This window comes from Lasioglossum baleicum, chromosome 3 (assembly GCF_051020765.1).
Source record: "Lasioglossum baleicum chromosome 3, iyLasBale1, whole genome shotgun sequence".
Lineage (NCBI taxonomy): Eukaryota > Metazoa > Arthropoda > Insecta > Hymenoptera > Halictidae > Lasioglossum > Lasioglossum baleicum.
In genome coordinates this window covers 8,657,244-8,674,167 of record NC_134931.1, presented here as the reverse complement: position 1 = coordinate 8,674,167, position 16,924 = coordinate 8,657,244, and the positions used below count along the sequence as shown (strand labels likewise).

At 42.8% G+C, this 16,924-nt stretch overlaps 2 protein-coding genes across 7 annotated transcripts in view; one reads left to right on the top strand and one right to left on the bottom strand.

The window, feature by feature from the left end:
- LOC143221881 (CD151 antigen) overlaps positions 1-14,049 on the top strand; it is a 163,916-nt gene extending 149,867 nt beyond the window's left edge. For all 6 annotated transcript variants that reach the window (XM_076447504.1, XM_076447499.1, XM_076447503.1 and 3 more), the window contains 3 exons: positions 7,641-7,814; positions 9,960-10,121; positions 11,097-14,049. In XM_076447504.1, the coding sequence (XP_076303619.1) occupies positions 7,641-7,814; positions 9,960-10,121; positions 11,097-11,243 (483 nt within the window). In that variant the 3' untranslated portion in view covers positions 11,244-14,049. The remainder of the gene's footprint in view (positions 1-7,640; positions 7,815-9,959; positions 10,122-11,096) is intronic.
- A 143-nt stretch (positions 14,050-14,192) lies between these two features.
- LOC143221880 (uncharacterized) lies at positions 14,193-16,911 on the bottom strand. Its single transcript, XM_076447498.1, has 5 exons — positions 16,153-16,911; positions 15,040-15,356; positions 14,857-14,975; positions 14,450-14,630; positions 14,193-14,393 (listed from the first exon to the last, which is right to left on the bottom strand). The coding sequence occupies exons 1-5, from the start codon at positions 16,604-16,606 to the stop codon at positions 14,211-14,213; spliced, it is 1,254 nt and encodes a 417-aa protein (XP_076303613.1). The 5' UTR covers positions 16,607-16,911; the 3' UTR covers positions 14,193-14,210.
- Between the last annotated feature and the right edge of the window lie 13 nt (positions 16,912-16,924).

The window sequence follows — 16,924 nt, the reverse complement described above, 5'->3', positions numbered from 1 at the left end:
ATATCGTTCAATTTTTATTGCCGAGCTCCCTGGTGGAAGCCCTAGGTTGGTAGACAGGTTGCAGACCACTGTAAATTTTTGATCTTCGAATTAGTTGTTGTAGTTGATATTTCGGGGATTCTAGTATACTCCCTGCGGAAGCCCTATCGTCTTTGAAACATTAATAAAACACTAATAATTTGTAACTCTGATAAGTATACATACCACGGTCAGAAAAATGCTCTTGCAAGAATGCGTACTATACCTTTATTGCCGAGGCCCCTGATGGAAGCCCTAACTATATTGTAAATCCTCGATTTTTTAATCAAGTCGAATCTAACTAATAAGTCACAGTGTCATGGCTTTTGAAGTCCTATATTTTCGACATCAAATCGGCTCATTATCGGTCGACAGATTAAGCTATATATAAAAATGCGAGATGTTGGAGGATCGTTGGTGAACTCAGCAGAATCGGGTGCACCAGTAAAACGAATTTCCTTCGACCTACCCTGACACAAGCAACAGATGATGCTCGAATCTGCGACAAGGAAACGGTGTTTCGCGATCGTTCCCGTAATTGGCGGCTAGAATAGAACTTCCAGATCCCGGAGACGGGAAATCAAGATTCCCCCGATCGAGTCAATAATCCGATTTCGGTCCACGTGGCAGAAGTAACTCTTTTCGCTGATCCTGAAACGTCGAGGACACTGGAGATAAAATGAAACACGGTTGGATAATCGCGAGACGAGGAGGATCGTATCCGAGGAAAAATTCATTACAGTTCAGACGGAACGGGATATTCGAACTGTTACCCACTGCTGGCCCGTATCTTCGATTCCGAGCCTTGCACGAGATCGAAGGCCAGTAATTACCGTGATGCTTCCTGTTATTTTATTATGCGCACTCTGCCGACTGGTTATTACCTATTCCAGGATACATACTTTCTGATGAGGATGATTTATATTCCGCGCTTTCCGGCTACCGACCAAGAACGAAGCTGCAGTTGCCTGGGAAAATTGCAATATGCGACTTTTCTCGTGGGATAAATAGAATTTTCGAGTAGATTTCTTTGCAGTAATATAACTTCATGATCAAAAATCGTGGGGCAGTAATTCCAGACTCATTCTAAAGCGTGAAGCCTCTACTTTCAAAATGTCCCATGACTAATTCAGTAGGGGAGACCGGGGCCGCAAGTTCCGATTTTGAAGAAACATATAAAATAACGTAGAAATAGTATAGATATTCTTGTCTCTAACGAATGATTTATTATTAAATTTATTATATTTTTAAATTATAACCTTAAAATAAAAATATTGTAATAGGTTTTTTTTATTTTTTTCATTCATTTGTCATTCGGCGAAGCGGAATTCTTTGCCCCGTTGCGGGGTAAGTTGTTACTAAGGAATAAAATTCGCTAATAATCAGAACTTTAATGAAATATTTTATTTGTTAATAAATAGACTGCGGATGTTTATGCAAATGCATATTTTTATAGAAAATGGATAGACAAATGGGACTTGGACAGAAAATGTCATGATGAGATGATTTCAGAAATATATTTTTTATTTTGCATATTTTGCATACAGCATATGTTGTACATAGTGCATGTTTTTTGCATTTTTCTCATGTAATAATAATCAAAAATAAGAAACAGTTAATAATATTATTATATTGTTAATAATAATTATTATTTTATCCCAATATGGTACATCTAACATGTTGAAATATTGACGGTCCGAAGGAAATAAAAGCGTGATACTGGAAAAAGTATAAATATGTCCCCATCACATCTTGTGATATTGAAAGGACATTTTCAGCATATAAATTAATTTTATCTGATAAAAGGCACCAAATGACTGTTGAAAATATAAAAAGAATTATCGTCACATACTGTAATGCCAATTACAAGCAGTAATAAATATTATACAACTATTCTATATCATATTGTACTATATTCGACCGTGTTATTCGTTATTAATACAATTATTCAGGGCAACCTTTTTACATATTTTTTGCATATATTTTACATAAATTATGCATTAAATTTGCATATATTTTGCATATTTTGACATATAAAATTTGCATAAACTTCCGTAGTCTATTAATAAAATACAACACTGTTATGTAAATAATATTAATTTATTTAGGTTCAGGTGTGTTAACGAAAATATGCTACGTTTAGCACAGAACATCAAAACAATATAGTAACTCAAATATTATCTTTGGTAAAATGCTTGGTCATCGAATTCTGTTGCATAGAATTGTTGTATAAAAAAATCTGTGAACGCGGACACTTTGTGAGCTTGAACGATTTCAAACTCGTGTACAGTAATTCTTTCAATGGGCCCGTAAAAGCGTGTCGTTGTGTTTCACAACGGTGCCGGCAGAAAAATAAGCGAAGAAACGGTGACAAGGCTCGTGGAACGACTTAATAAAAGAAACTTGGAGGCTTCGATCGGCGATTGGCCAGCCGATCGCGAGACTATCGGCGATCTCCGCCGCAAAAGGTTCCCGCCGCGCTGGTTCTTTCGGGCAACCTTTGCCTCTCCGTTCCCATAAGTCTTTTGCTCCCTTTCACCACCTGCACACGATGGCACGAGCGAATCGTCTCATTAGCCGAGCCCGTATACGGCGGTCAATTAAAATTTTTGTCCACGGTAGCGGGTAGGTAAATCCCGATAATGAACACGCCGCGCGGTTCTTTAAGGAAACGCCTGGCCACCGGGAGAAATCGCGACGAAACCTAGCCGTAATCAGTGAAATCGATCGAACTGACCTAATCTATCAAATTGGAAACTGCGTTTTTCAGTGAATTTTCCAATATTAATTACAAAATACATCAATCGATGCAGCTGGACATTCGTTATAAAAAAGTACTAACCTATGTATGTCGAAAAGTTAGTAGTTCAGGAGATATTTCATGATTGATGTAATAAAAAATACCTCGTTCCATTTAAAAAAATGAAGTTGACCTTCATATGTCCTTTACGCGTCCACCTACAAAAAAGCTACTAACATCTGATTAATGCCCCCTCGAAACCAAGCAAGTTCCATCTGATGCATTTCTTCCTAACGCCAATAGCAGCCGAGTTATTCAGGTGGCCTGTTTCTGGCGCCTCACCCTGTATATATTCACAGAAGGAGAACATATGTTATCAAAAACTCTTTTACAGAAAACAAACTTGACACCTTTATCCATCCACCCCTTCAATTCTTTTATTGTATCATTATAACCTCATTCAGTGACCATTGCTTTCGAACTGTATACCATTGGAAAGCTCTGAATTTTGCGACTAATTATATATAAAATACTCGTGCTTAAAAAATACATATATACATATAAATGACTTTGTTTGAGAAAATATGGAGATCGCGAACTTAGCGATATCAACTTAATCATATCTTAATTTTTCCGGGCTTTATTTGATTTCAGTATTCTCGGTACGCAACAATATTCATATCTGTCAGATATATTTTTCCCAACGTGAAACAGGTTTGCTTTCCGAATGATATGAGAACAGTAAAGTGCCTTTGTAATTCATTAGCATCCATAAAATGTTCATACTACCGGAAATATTTGTTCCAAATGTTTTTACGAAGCATACAGACGGTCCATTACCTGCACAAAATACACATATAACAGTTCCACTATTGACAACCGTACCAATAAATAAATAACAAGATTACAAAGAAAGAGAAAAGAAAATATTTTTAACGAAAAGAGAAAGAAAGATAGAAGCACTTAAAACTTAAAATTGAAAGTAAAAAATGAACAAAAATAAAAAAAAATTATTAATCGTAAGAGGGATTTGAACACGTCACCTCTACCACCCTCGCTACCATAGCTGTTGCGATATAATTAAGAAATGAAGTATATCAATGAATTTTCTAGATATTGATAATAACGAGTATTGTCAAAAACGCTCGCACATGGGTCTGCTTATTTTTGGTCTAGATTCACCAGAAAACGTTTAATTAAAATCGGCGACCCCACCACTGTGAGCTATCCTTGTTAGCTTACTTTTACTTTTACTTCACTCTTATTCGTATCGATTGGAGAAGTAACGAGTGCAGGATGAGCCTCGATGGGTCGTCGAGTCATATCGCGGATAAATTGCGAGGCATGCGTTGACCAATTTAAATCGGACGCAGAACAAGCGCGATACGTACATTACAGCGGCCGCAGCATCCGGCCGGGAACGACAATTGACAGTTTAGAATTGGACGGGACCGCTGACAGCGAATAGACGGTCGATCATGGACACCGACCGCGGTCGCTGGAATCACAGCCGATATCCTCGGACAATGCAAATAAATCGATTTCGCGCTGGAATCGCCTGGGATCCTGCGAAATTGGTGCCGCGAACCGTTTCCCTTTATTACAAGACAATCTGCGGGGAATCTTTGCACTGCACCGCGGATATTTAATAAATCTTTGTTCTATTATCGAACTCCCGCAAGCCGAAAAAATTTCAATAAATTCTCCGTTCGTCCTGATTTTCATAGAACATGGAAAAATGGTACAGGAGATCGCAATGCGAGCGAAATACAGTTTTGATAGACTTCCTTGGCAGTTGAACATAAATAACAAATGATACAATATAATAAATAAATTGTTATTTACGTTCAACTGCCAAGGAAGTCTAACAAAACTATATTTCGCTCTCATTGTGGTCTCCCGTACCATTTTTCCATGTTCCATGAAAATCAGGACAGGGCAGCATTTATTGAAATTTTGTTGACTTATTAAATTATGGACAACTTATGAGATTTGATGGTACTCAACAGGAATACCCCTTTAAATCATTTTCTTATTATATTATAATAATTTATTTGTGTATTATATTTTATCATTTAATATAATATAATAACGAAATGATTTAAAAGGGTATTCCTGTTGAGCACCATCAAATCTCATAAATTCTCCATAATTCACGACTCTGAATGAGGATACCCCCTCTATAAATGATTTTAGCGTATAATAGCAACTACTAACAGTCTCGTCGAAGCTTAACGACTATAGAGCCCCAGGATTTACAAATAGAATTTCTCAACCCAGAGCAATTCACTTTTCTTTTTGTATAACTACAATTAACCACCTCGCGGTAATTTTTCCCAGCGAGCAGCGAGAGGGAGCAAAGTTTAAGCACCGCTCAGTGCTCGTGAAGAATTGATTCGGTTTCTTCCAAAATCCCGGTCTCTCACGGCTCCCATCCCCGTTGGGGAAGTTCCTCGTCCGAGCGATCGGACCTCTCTCCGAGGCTCCGGCGCGTTTGAATATTCATGCGGCAAGCTTGCCGACGCGTTCCGGATTTATATTCATGAAAATTCTAAAACGCTTCGCGCGGCGTTTTGCAGGTTTAACGCGAGCCGGGCCGGACCGGGCCGGGCTCCTCGCGAGAGAGCAACTTCCTAATTATTCCGGCGCACTTTGCGCCCGCATTTTGTGCCGCGCGGATCATCGACTTTGCCTCCATCCCCTCCCCTTCCCCGATCATCCGGTCGAGATTTTGTAGCATCCGCTTTGCAAGTTGTTAACAGACCTCTCGTTAGCCCGCGGCTTGTAAATTCTATTAACCGCGTAACTTGAAGTTTCATCCAATTAGTCCCTAAATCGATCAACCTCCCTCAAATGAATAATTGGAACACGATATTGTGAACACATTAGAGGAAAGGATTGAAAGGAAGAGGTGTATTTTGATTTTTACACTACATCGAACGCTATGAATCTTCTACGAAACTTCTTTTCAAATCTCATTAGCAATTAGCTGTGGTTTTTATGCATTTGGTGCAGAAATGAATAGTTGAACTACTATACCGTACAGTCATTAGAGGAATTTAACCCGCCACTAAAAATTGTTATACCATTATTCAAAATAACAGGGTGTCTCAAAACTCCTTCAAGATCCGAAAATGGGAGGTTCCTCAGATCATTTAAAGCAACATTTTTCTTTGCAAAAAAAGAGTCCGCGGCTTTCTTAAGGAGTTATTAACGAAAAACACGGACCAATCAGAGCGCGACCTAGGCACGTGTTGGCACAATCTGCCAATTGACAGTTGGCGCGCCGGGCCAATTTTGCAAAGGAAAATGTTGCTTCAAATGATCTCAGGAACCTCCCAGTTCGGAATAGGAATTTTGATACAACCTGTAAATTATTGAGTATGTTGGTGTTATATCAATTTCATGTACATATGTATAATGAATTATTCTAGGTCGGAAGAAACGTTTAATTTTCGAGTTACAATAGCTCCGACTGCAAACGGTTAAAGAAATAGGTAGATTTTCATTTTGTACTTTAAATCGGACGTCGTACATTCTCCACAAAAATTTCTTTTAAAAATTGTTTGAAAAACAGATCTTTGGAATGCTTTGAACAATTGGTGAGCAATTAATAGAATTTTGATTTCTTCGCAGGAATTTTTGAAGGAAGAAGTACATTTCCATCTTTGCATTAAATAGAAGGCGATAAATCTTCTATGAAACCATTCTGAAAACTTCTTTGAAAAATAGTCCTTTGAAACGCTTTGAACGACAAGCAATTAACTGTGGTTTCTATGCATTTGGAGCAGAGATGAATAGTTGAACTCTGTACTCTGCAGTCATTAGAGGAATTTAAAAGCATAGGTACATTTTCATTTTGTACTGTAAATCGAACGCAATACATTCTCCACGAGACTTCCTTGATGAACAGACCTTTGAAATGCTTCGGCCGCTGAGCCATTAGCAGACTGTGAATTTTATGCATTCGAAGCAGAAATAATTAGCTGAAATGCTAATTTGTGAAGACATTAAAGGAATTTAAAGGAGGAGGTACAGTCCCTTATACTCGACTCTGGACATTTTTATTTTATTTAAGCTCGGTAGGCTAGTAATTAACTTCCTGATGGATCATTTTCGTTGGAAATCGTTCTCCGTTTATAGGAGCGAAGATTGCACTCGCTGTGGTCAAAGAAACTGTAGGCAGCGACCAAGGAAATTGGAAAAGCTTGAGTTCTTTTCAAAGACATAAAAATGTTTCATTTGCACAAAGCAAGCATCTGTTACAGAAATTACATGCATGCATTAATCCATTATTTTCAAACAATATAAAACGAACTTTCATTAAACCAATATAAATGATCAATATTCATATGTCTCTTATTATATGTATATTCAGCTTTTCAGTGCATAATCTTATTTCATAGGAAAAATAGGGATATTAAACACATCAGAAACTGTATCATAAACAAATTTTCGTTCTCAAAGGGCTAATGTCAACATCTTTTTGACTTTGCTCTTGTCATCTTGTCAAAAATAGCAAAATTAAATCTATTTCGATTCTGCGCATTTTCTGTTAGAATATGTGCTTGGACAACTAAATGTACTCATTAATTTCTCGTGAAAATAAATCCAGCTCCTAATAACGATCCTGTATTTCCACCACCGAGTACGCAACCGACTAAATCATGCATTGAAATCGAGCACTCAAAAGAATTTGCAATCAGATGCAGGGCTTCGTCAGGTTTCGTCAAAAAAGAGGACGGCAATCTTGCGAACCTGAGCTCGCTTTCCGCGAGGAAAGGAAAAAGGATCGATTCGGCCGTCGCATCGCGTCGTCCGGGCCCGAGGACTCGATCCATTCCCCCGATTTCTGCTAATCCCGCATTCATTTTCTGCGCAGTACGTGTTCGTGGTGATGCTGGTGTTCGTTCTGGAAGCGGGAGTCGGCGCGCTGGCGCGACTCTACGAGGAACAGGTCGGCCCCGAGCTCAAGATGAATCTAAATCGCACCTTCCTCGAGAACTATTCCGTGTGGATCAGGGAAACAACGGCGATCGATCAAATGCAGATGGAGGTGAGTACGACAACCGAGCAAACGACCGGGACCAACCCAGACCGTCGAAAGTGGTGCTGCTCGGCCCGAAAGAGAACCTGTACTTCGCGCGCGCACGGGACGGCGTCATTATTTCAGCAAATCGAGCCTGAAGTCGTTAAACGGAGAGCCGGAGCTTTCGTCTGGACCCTCGGATGCTTCCATGCACCATCAAGAGGCCACTCTAACAGCTGGCTCTCACGAAACAAGACTTTAACCATCTTGGTTTCGTCTGCGAACCTCGCAACCAGTGTTTGCTAGCGGATGTTCTACTTCGAGGGCTCGAGATGCTGTCTACGACCTTGGATGCTTGGGGAAAGAGGTTCTACGAATGATCTGGAACAGGGAGACTCGAGTAGATCCTTCAGAAATGGGAATTAATTATCTTCGTTTCGGGTGTGAAATGGATTTTGTTAGCGAGAGCCCTACTTGGAGGACCCGAGGATGTTGTCTACTTTCGAAGTAGAGCAGAGATTTTATAAATCATTAGATGGAGCTAGTGGCCAATTATCAACCCTTCATCTACGAGACTGGAAATAATTTTTGTTGACGAAAGCCCTAGCTACAGATCCTTGATGTATATCCCCAGTTAAAATCGTTGCAACCTACACTTCTAAAGTTATCCGCGTAGCAAACAAAGTAACAAATAACAAAATTCGATCGTTCAGAGCCGTTTCCTGGACTAAGACACGTTGTAACTCACTGGAAATCTGTTGACTTGGAAATCTCCACGAGGTCGTCAAAATGGCGACACAATTCCAGAGACTCCTCAAAGTTCAAACATATTACCCTCCGATAAAACACCGCAGCTTCCCCAGCCTCGTCTTACTTTACTATCGAAGACTATCGTATCAATCGTTTAATGGTACCAAAAGAAAAGAGAAACTGTGCGAGGTAAAATCGTTTCTCCGGTTAACAGGTTAAACGTTCGATTTACTTTTTCGAGGGATGGAGGGTGTGCGGGATGAGGATCGGAGAAATACAGTGTATTAGATAGCCGAAAAGGGAATCCCCTCGGTCGTTACAACTGAGGATACGGTATCTGGAAGTCGCGTTTCCCTTGTGCTCTTCGGGAAGGAAACGGATCGATGAAGGAGCCTCGGAGTTAATCGATTTACACGGGCCGAGCCGGGAGCATTTTCCGCTCGCGATAACGATGATTTGCTTTCGCGGAGTACTCGCAACGCGCCCCGACATAAAGAAAAATGGCAAGGCGATATCGCGAACGCGAGGCGAACGCCAGGCGAACTGCTAGCCAGCCCGCAGCTATTCCGCGCCGAGCGGAATTTAACGACGAGAACCTCCCTCGCCGTTCAAAGATACCGTGAGAAATAAAGAGAACGAGCCACGCGGGGAGGTGGAACGCCGGCACCGATAAGCACGAATTGCGAACAGATGTCTTCTTAAACTGTTTCGCTCGAGCTGCCGCCTCGGACCGGGGCAGCAGCTCGCGAAGGGATCGATCAAGTTTGCAAGAGAGGACGATAAAGCCTTTAAGAGGCTCTGGACGAAAGTGTACGTGACTCGCGAACGGACGAACACTCGCGATACCCGACCATCTTTACGACTATGGCTGTTGCAAGTGTTAGGCCGCGACGTAGGGCTGTTCCAATTCGCAAGTCGATTCGAGGATCAAGATCGTAAACTGAGAATGTTGTCTTATTTTGTTCCCTTGATCGTAGATTCATGGCTTGTTAAGCGACGAGGCCACGAGAATTTGGTGTGGGAATGCGCATTGGGATCAGTAGATAGGGCTTTCGCCGACATGAACGATTTTTGGCCCACGTACATATGTAGAATATATATAAATGTTGTGACATACAATACAATTTTATAGCTTGTCAAGCATCATCGTTACAGCTATTTTAAAGGAGAATTTACATCATGGAAATGTAGCTAGGGCTTTCGCCAACAAGAACTCGACCTTTGGGCCACGTACATCTAGTATGTACAATTTTATAGCTTGTAAAATACGAACATTACTGCAATTGTAAACGAGGATGTATTACCGACTCGATTTCCAAACTCTGCAACCTCGGATCGTTTCCGTTACGAATTCGTCGATTCCCCATCGACCGCGAGAACAGACCAGACTGACGACCGGTGTCTCCCTCGTTAAATTTTCAGTTCAAATGCTGCGGAGCCCTGAGATTCGAGGACTGGCTGGTGAGCGAGTGGCACAAGGACGAGAACGTCCTTAAGGACTTCAGTCTCGTCCCCGATAGCTGTTGCAAGACCCCGACGCACCTCTGCGGGAGGAGGGATCACCCGTCGAACATCCATTACACGGTATTTATCGATTCCCCGTACCCCTTTTCCCCTCCTATAATCCCCCCCCCCCGCCCGGATCTTCGGCGTCGTTCAGTTCAGTTCAGTTTCAAGGAGCCGTTTATTTGTTCCAATTTAATTCGTCGAGGGCCGCCGGATAACGACGCCGCTCGCGATTCAATGGCGCCCGTAAACACGAAGGACGACGCTCGAGAAAAAGGAGCCTCGTTATCGAAGCCTCTTGATTTCATTGCGCGCGAAAACCTGCTACCGGGGATCGATGCGCAGTCGACTAATGGAAAAGCGGGTACTCGAGACACACCGGGTTCCATTAGATCCGGTGTCGACTCGCCGTTTGTCGCGAGTTTCGATAGATCCTCGGGAAAAAAACTCTCATCTTTCCCCCCTTTACCCCGAGAATAAGAAAATCAATTCTCGCGCTGTTACGCTCGTTAATGTTCCGCCAGAAGTTAACGCTTTGCCAACCAGGGACCAGTTAATGGGCTACGTTTAACCCTAGTGTACTGGCGGTGATACTGCAATGTCTTAATATGTTCGGAAACTTCGAAATATTGTTAAATATTTTGTTTTTACTCACTTCAAATGAGACCAAAGACGATACTGTTTGAATCGTTCAGCTTCTAGAAGATTGCATAGACCAAAGCTAGGACTACTTTCTGTTTTTTAGTTTAAGGACATGTGGAAAAAATACATTTGCGTACCCCCCCCCCCCGCGAAGGGGGGTAGAGTGGGACTCGGGAGAAACAGGTCTTCGGGGTTTCCCCAATACCCACTAAAAAAACCACACGTCCAGGACTTACGCCCTTTTGTCCCTCAACTTCTGGCTCGCCTGACGACCAGACGGAACCCCAGTTTTCGCATTTCTCTCGTCTGATTTATTGTGCGAGCTGGGTCCACTCATGTTCTTGTCCAATAAAGCTAAACCTGCGAATTAGCTAACCTCAGCCTGGTATATTGATGATTTTTATTCCTCAGGGTTGCATCTACAAGTTCCTGGAGACGACGAAGGACCACCTGATCATTCTGGGCGCCGTGGGTCTTGGTCTGTCGGTGCTGGAGCTGTTCGGGATCGTTCTCGGCTCGTGCCTCTACATAAAACTGAGGCACGACTTCGACGACTGAGGTTTACTTCAAGTCCGCGAGAACAACAACAACAGCCGCTCGTGGTGCAGATACATGCAGAACGACGCGGGAGCCGTTTGATCGTCGCCGCGGAAGGGAGAAGAGGGGACGTCATCCAGGTGCAATGGAAACTCATGCTCTCTGGCCCAGTGTGCAGGATATCCTCCGTTCCTGACTCTTCCTCCGCGTCACAAAGAGCTAGACTGGAAGGTTGGCGGCTCGATTCTTTCCCGTCCTACCCCGTAGCGGCGCACAAAGGTGTTCGACGGGGGAGAACCGAGCTGCAAAGGGGGTCAGAGAGCGAGAGAGAGAGAGAGTGCGTGCAACCGCGGAACACTTCAAAGAGTATCCTCCCTCAATCTGTGCCGCGATATTTCGCGAGAACCCCAGGGACAAGTAGAAGGACTCGATAATCTGAGTCTCTGGGGATCAACGGGAAATTTACGCGAGTTTCCGTGTCACCCTCCACCGCGTCCTCGGAAGTCTTTGTCCCCTTTCGCGTCGAGGAAGAGGGCCAATCCCGCGGAAAAAAGGAAGCCCTCCACTCCCCTGCTCGAATTCAGGCTCCCAGTTCTCGAAGACACTATTATAATGTCTCGATCGTGGGATCCACGCCCATGACGAATTTAGATGAAAAGATCCTCAAGGTTCCCCTACCGACGCGCTCACACGAAATTTCGGGAGAACGTCGAACCGAGACCCTATATGGAGAAACATCCGAGATTTTCTCCAGGACCCGGTCTCTTTTGGAGGAATGTATTCGCGACGAGTGAACCGCACTCGGTTTTACTAGCGACCACGGATCGCCTGTACAAATTAAGCTGTCTCTTTGTATACTGCCGTCACGAGTCCGCGCACAAACGTTTCTAAAACTGTAGATTAGGGGAGCAGGTCGTGGCCGAGATATGGGCGAGGCGTTCTCTAACGGGATGCACAGCAACAAACTGCGTGAGAGGAATAGTGGCGGTGATGTCGACGTCTAGAACAAGCCGGATAGTTAATTGATACAGCGAGATTTTCTTATCGCATGGTGGCCCGGAACTAAAAGTTGGCTGTTCGGAATTTTGAGTAAATTCAAAAAATCGTAACTTTGGTACCAGTAAGGCTTAGTATGTATCGTGCAATTGGTAAAGGAACATCAAAAGTGGTTTCTTTAAAGGTGATTTCTAGACCGCTTCATAAATTTTTTACGTTTGCATGATCACCCCGTTCCACTTATGCTATGACCAAGCAGACGTTGTGGTGCAGTATAAATTCCTTAGATCTTTGGCACTGCGGTGTCAGTTCGCGACACTTCCAACTACTGAACACCATAACGACCGATGACACCACTCTGGCGTCAATCGCTGAAAAAACGTCGTGGCGTCGCGCGATCGTTACCTGTTCGCTGTTAGATGTTGCTAAATATTATTTAGACGGTATTATAAACTTATTTATTACTTTCACTATCAATTAGTTTAGTTCTTGATAAAACCAGCCGGGCATTAATGTAAGTTATTTTCGAATTACTGATTTATCCTAACCTATCAACGCAGTATTAAAATATATCGCAATGTGTTCCAGGAGAAGCGAAGAATTATTTGTTATTATAATTGAACTTCATTCGAACATTTACGACAAATTATGCAGATACGCCATTAACTTACCTTGGACACGCCTCGTCCAAAAGAATCCTCGACTATTATAATTACGACTGTAGATCGTGATCTAACCGCGACTCTGTTCCCCAGGGACTGATCCCCATTTGCCGGAAAACGGACCACCAAATCGTCCCGGATTTTTTCACGAAAAATAGAAAGACGAAGAGAAAAAAAACACACACATAAAGAGAGAAATCCGATCGATCGAGCGAACAGACGAGAAATAATTATAATCTGCGCCCGTCCGCGTCCGGCCTTTCCCGTCTTTCCAAACGATTCGGTTTTTTTTTCTTCGCCGTCTCCCATTTTCCCGCCTGCGTTTGTTCGAACGGACACCCGGAACCAATCTTACGGATCGTTTGGCCGACGAAACGAGGATCGTCGATCCACGCGGACGGGAAGCGGAGAAAACGACTCCGAATCGATCGAGAACTGTAAACAGTGCCTTGATGAAATTAATAGTGTTGTTAAGGTCCAGAGATATTTTAAACCGTCGGTTATGTATATTCGCGGGGAGAAGAAGCGTTTCGCGTTGTAAATGTACGTACAGTATTTATATATTTATCTGTTGCTTCGCAGGTTAATACGAGCCTTCGCACATTATTTATGACGAGTTTGTCGTGCAACGAGAGCGACGGGCCCGTTCCGTCGACGATTGCGTCGGTGACACCGATCACCGGCACGGTGAAACACGAATTTGCACATTCAAAAACGCCACGTTCCTGAACATTTACGACACGAACAAAAATATTATTAAGTTTCGCCGTGTGTTCCGCCCGAACTAAATTCTGCAAATCTCTGGCACATGATACGGCGAACGAATGGCTTATGATAGTGGTGTAAGAAAGAACACAACGTTCAAGAATGATCGAATAGTCAATACATTGCACAATCACGTTGTGAACACGAAGAAATATTTTACACGTCTCAAGGATAAAGTAGATCGAGAATTTCCAGTCGCAATCGTCGACTCAACCCAGCACCCCGCTCGAGACAAAGTCTAAGAGCATATTTTACTATTGTACGATCGCGCCATATGTTATATTTTATTCTTAATGTTATTGTCTTCATTGGTATTACATGTACGTGTATTATCTGTTAGAGCCTAGAAGAACTTTATAAATATTGTACTCCCTATTCTGTTACGAATAAAAACTAAAACCGCACATCGCAAGCCTCCTCACCTGAACAACGATTCGAATGACATCATTGACACGTTGATTGCCACGACGATCATATTCGTGGAATGCACAATTCTCTCAATAATAAAAAATACAAAATAAATTACAAGGTAAATGCATCAGCGACGAACATGATAAACAATGATTTATTCTCCAGGCTGCTCAACGCTGCCAGCAAACTTCTTCATGGACTGCAGATGAATCAGAAACGCGTCATCTTTGGTGCCCAAAGAAACAAACAACCATGCAAGCACCGCGAGAATGTCTTTTGACATCGACATCCTCTGCCAACTGTTCAAATCATCCAAAACACTCTGAACATCCGTCACCTACGACAAAAATCGATAAACTCTTTGCAGGTTTCAACAATGTTCGAGACACTCACGTTGTCCCAAATGCTGAAGTTCGAAGTATAATAATGCGCCGAGGCTAGCAGATTGTCGGTTCTGGAACAAACTTGATGGAGACAGAAGACGGCCAGGTACAATGGCACGGCGATCACGGTTTTGCTGTAGTCGACATAGATCTCTCGCAGGTGATCGACGTCGAGTCGTGCCAAGTCGAATCTGGCAGAAGTAGCAAAACTTGGATAATCTCATCTTAAGAGAGGCGATCTTGCCTCTCTACAGTCGCGTGACTGATCCCCCTAAATTGGGGATTACGATAGCTCGGTGCTGTCATCTTGCTATCGGCCATAAGCATATTAATTTTGGGATTTCGACGGAATTACATGATTCACGCGCTTATAGAGAGGAAATACTATTCATGGTCTCAAGACATCATAGATCGTACTTATCGAGAGTCGAAACGATGCAGAGGATTATCAGAAAAGAGAAGATGTTAGTATAAATCTCGCAGATCATCGATTGGTCCTTAACGAACTCTATGGACGCGTCGAAGCACACTTGCAGCTGAAAGATTAAATTTAATTCAATGTAAATGTTGTTTGAGGGGCTTTCTATGACATAGACTTGCCATTATAAAGTGCATGAGTGCCATCCCACCCAGGAGACCTTGAAACACGAGGCCCGCACGCTTCCAAAGCTGTTGAACCACGATAGCGACGCTTATTGGCGGCGAATCTCGTTTCTCTTCATTGTCCCCAGCTGGTTCAAGCTTCTGCCCTGACCGAGAGTCTCTCGACCTAATTTTCAGGGCGCTGAAACCGCCCCGATGCTGAACATAGATCTTATCCGTGGTCAGTTCCGGAAGCGGCAGCTGGTGCTCGTATTTCGTGCGCGCGTTCTGTTGGCTCCTTTTCAAGATCTCGGTAATTGGCAGCTCGTCCTCCCCTGAGTGACAAAATCCGCGTTGTGTACCTCGCTTTATTGCGCTAAGCAATCCTCTCTAATCTACAGCCATTGTATTTTAAGAACAACCGGGGTACTTCGTACACAATTGATTATGTTGCCAAGAACTTTTGTTTGCTTTTACTAGCTCGCTTTTGTAGATGAAGACTGTTAGAATACTGAAAATATGTTTTGCTCAGGAAAGTATTAAGTCAGTGCAAATGTTCGTTCCCGATTCGTTGTTGTATTTTAATGCAAAGTCTTAAATGTTGACGAGGAAGAACAATATGTACTTTTTTATTAGTCAATTACATCATTCGTTTGCATAGTTGGAAATGAGATACATAGTCCTGGTGTCACCAGTATGGCGACGTGGCGTCAGTTGTAAGTAGTATATAATTACAAAGCCATAATATTAGGAAAGACAATTCGAAGTGTTTAAAAAATTAATTGCAACGTCAAGAAGCACCGTTTTTACATAAATTGCCTACAAAACACACGTTTGACATCTCTCGCACATTTTCTTTACTTCTATAAGTTAATCTTGAGCTACCTTCAATCAACGATATAATTATAAAATCAGAACTAAGCACGCTAATGCTAGACATGTACTAATCCTATCTATACATTTTACAATTATCATATTTTACAAGAGGCAGTCTATTATAGTCTACTACGCCTTCTAAAAAAGTAATTACAACATTTAGGAGCCCTGTACGAAGCTTCTATCGATTATGTCCACCCAGGACATAATAATAGAAATCAGATCTATTCCGAAAGCCTATGTGCAATAATTTACCTTCATACTTCCTCTTCAAGCGATCCCCATCGTCTTCAGCATAGCGTTTGCTGGAGGAAATAGACACCTTCCGTTCCTCTTCGGAAGATTCCTTCAAGCTCCTGTCTCCTTTCTGTCTCTTCCTCGACTCGTGTCTTCCTTTGCGCCTCTGAGAGACCCTCTCCTGATCATCCTGACGTCTCAACGTCGCCTTAGCTCGCGCTAGCGAGCGTTTGCGTTCTCTTGATTTTCCCGATTCCTCGTCAGTCTCCTCTTGTGTCTCGTCGCCGACGTCTCGTTGAATTTGCAAGGACCTGTTGATCTCCTCCGGATCCGACCACCTGTTCCTCAAAGGTGTGCTTGTGTTCTTCACGTACGTAGGTTCTTCCATAGACGTCGAAGATCCCGAACTAGTTTTCCTTGCACGCGAAACTGTGCTCCATCGTCGCGAATCTCTTTCTGACGGTCGGCTCATCTAACAGTTTCTCCGATTGCGAAAAATCGTTCGATTCTATCCACACCGCGATTAGGCCAGCTCATATCTGACGCCCTACTCGAGGAACACGAGGCTCTGACGCTGCTACCCTCGTAAATAGCCGGAAACCAACCATAGCAACCGTTTGTTGTTCGCGATGGGAAAGAATCGATAATCCAAGGCAACCTGACGGACTCGTAAATCGATGCCTTGGATTTCACAGCCGCTTTGTTGGCCGATACCGTTGCTGCAAAGGCACTCGTATTGCAAAGTCTCGTATGGATTAATGGACGACCTGACACCTTGATGCTGGCTAGT

What these genes read in the sequence shown, in the direction of transcription:
- LOC143221880 (XM_076447498.1), bottom strand. Translation starts at nt 16,606, where the DNA reads ATGAGCCGACCGTCAGAAAGAGATTCGCGACGATGGAGCACAGTTTCG. An exon ending in ATCGTTTCGACTCTCGATAA is followed by an intron (nt 14,631 to 14,856) that starts GTACGATCTATG and finishes TACTTCTGCCAG; the next exon opens with ATTCGACTTGGCACGACTCG. An exon ending in ACTTCAGCATTTGGGACAAC is followed by an intron (nt 14,394 to 14,449) that starts GTGAGTGTCTCG and finishes TTTTTGTCGTAG; the next exon opens with GTGACGGATGTTCAGAGTGT.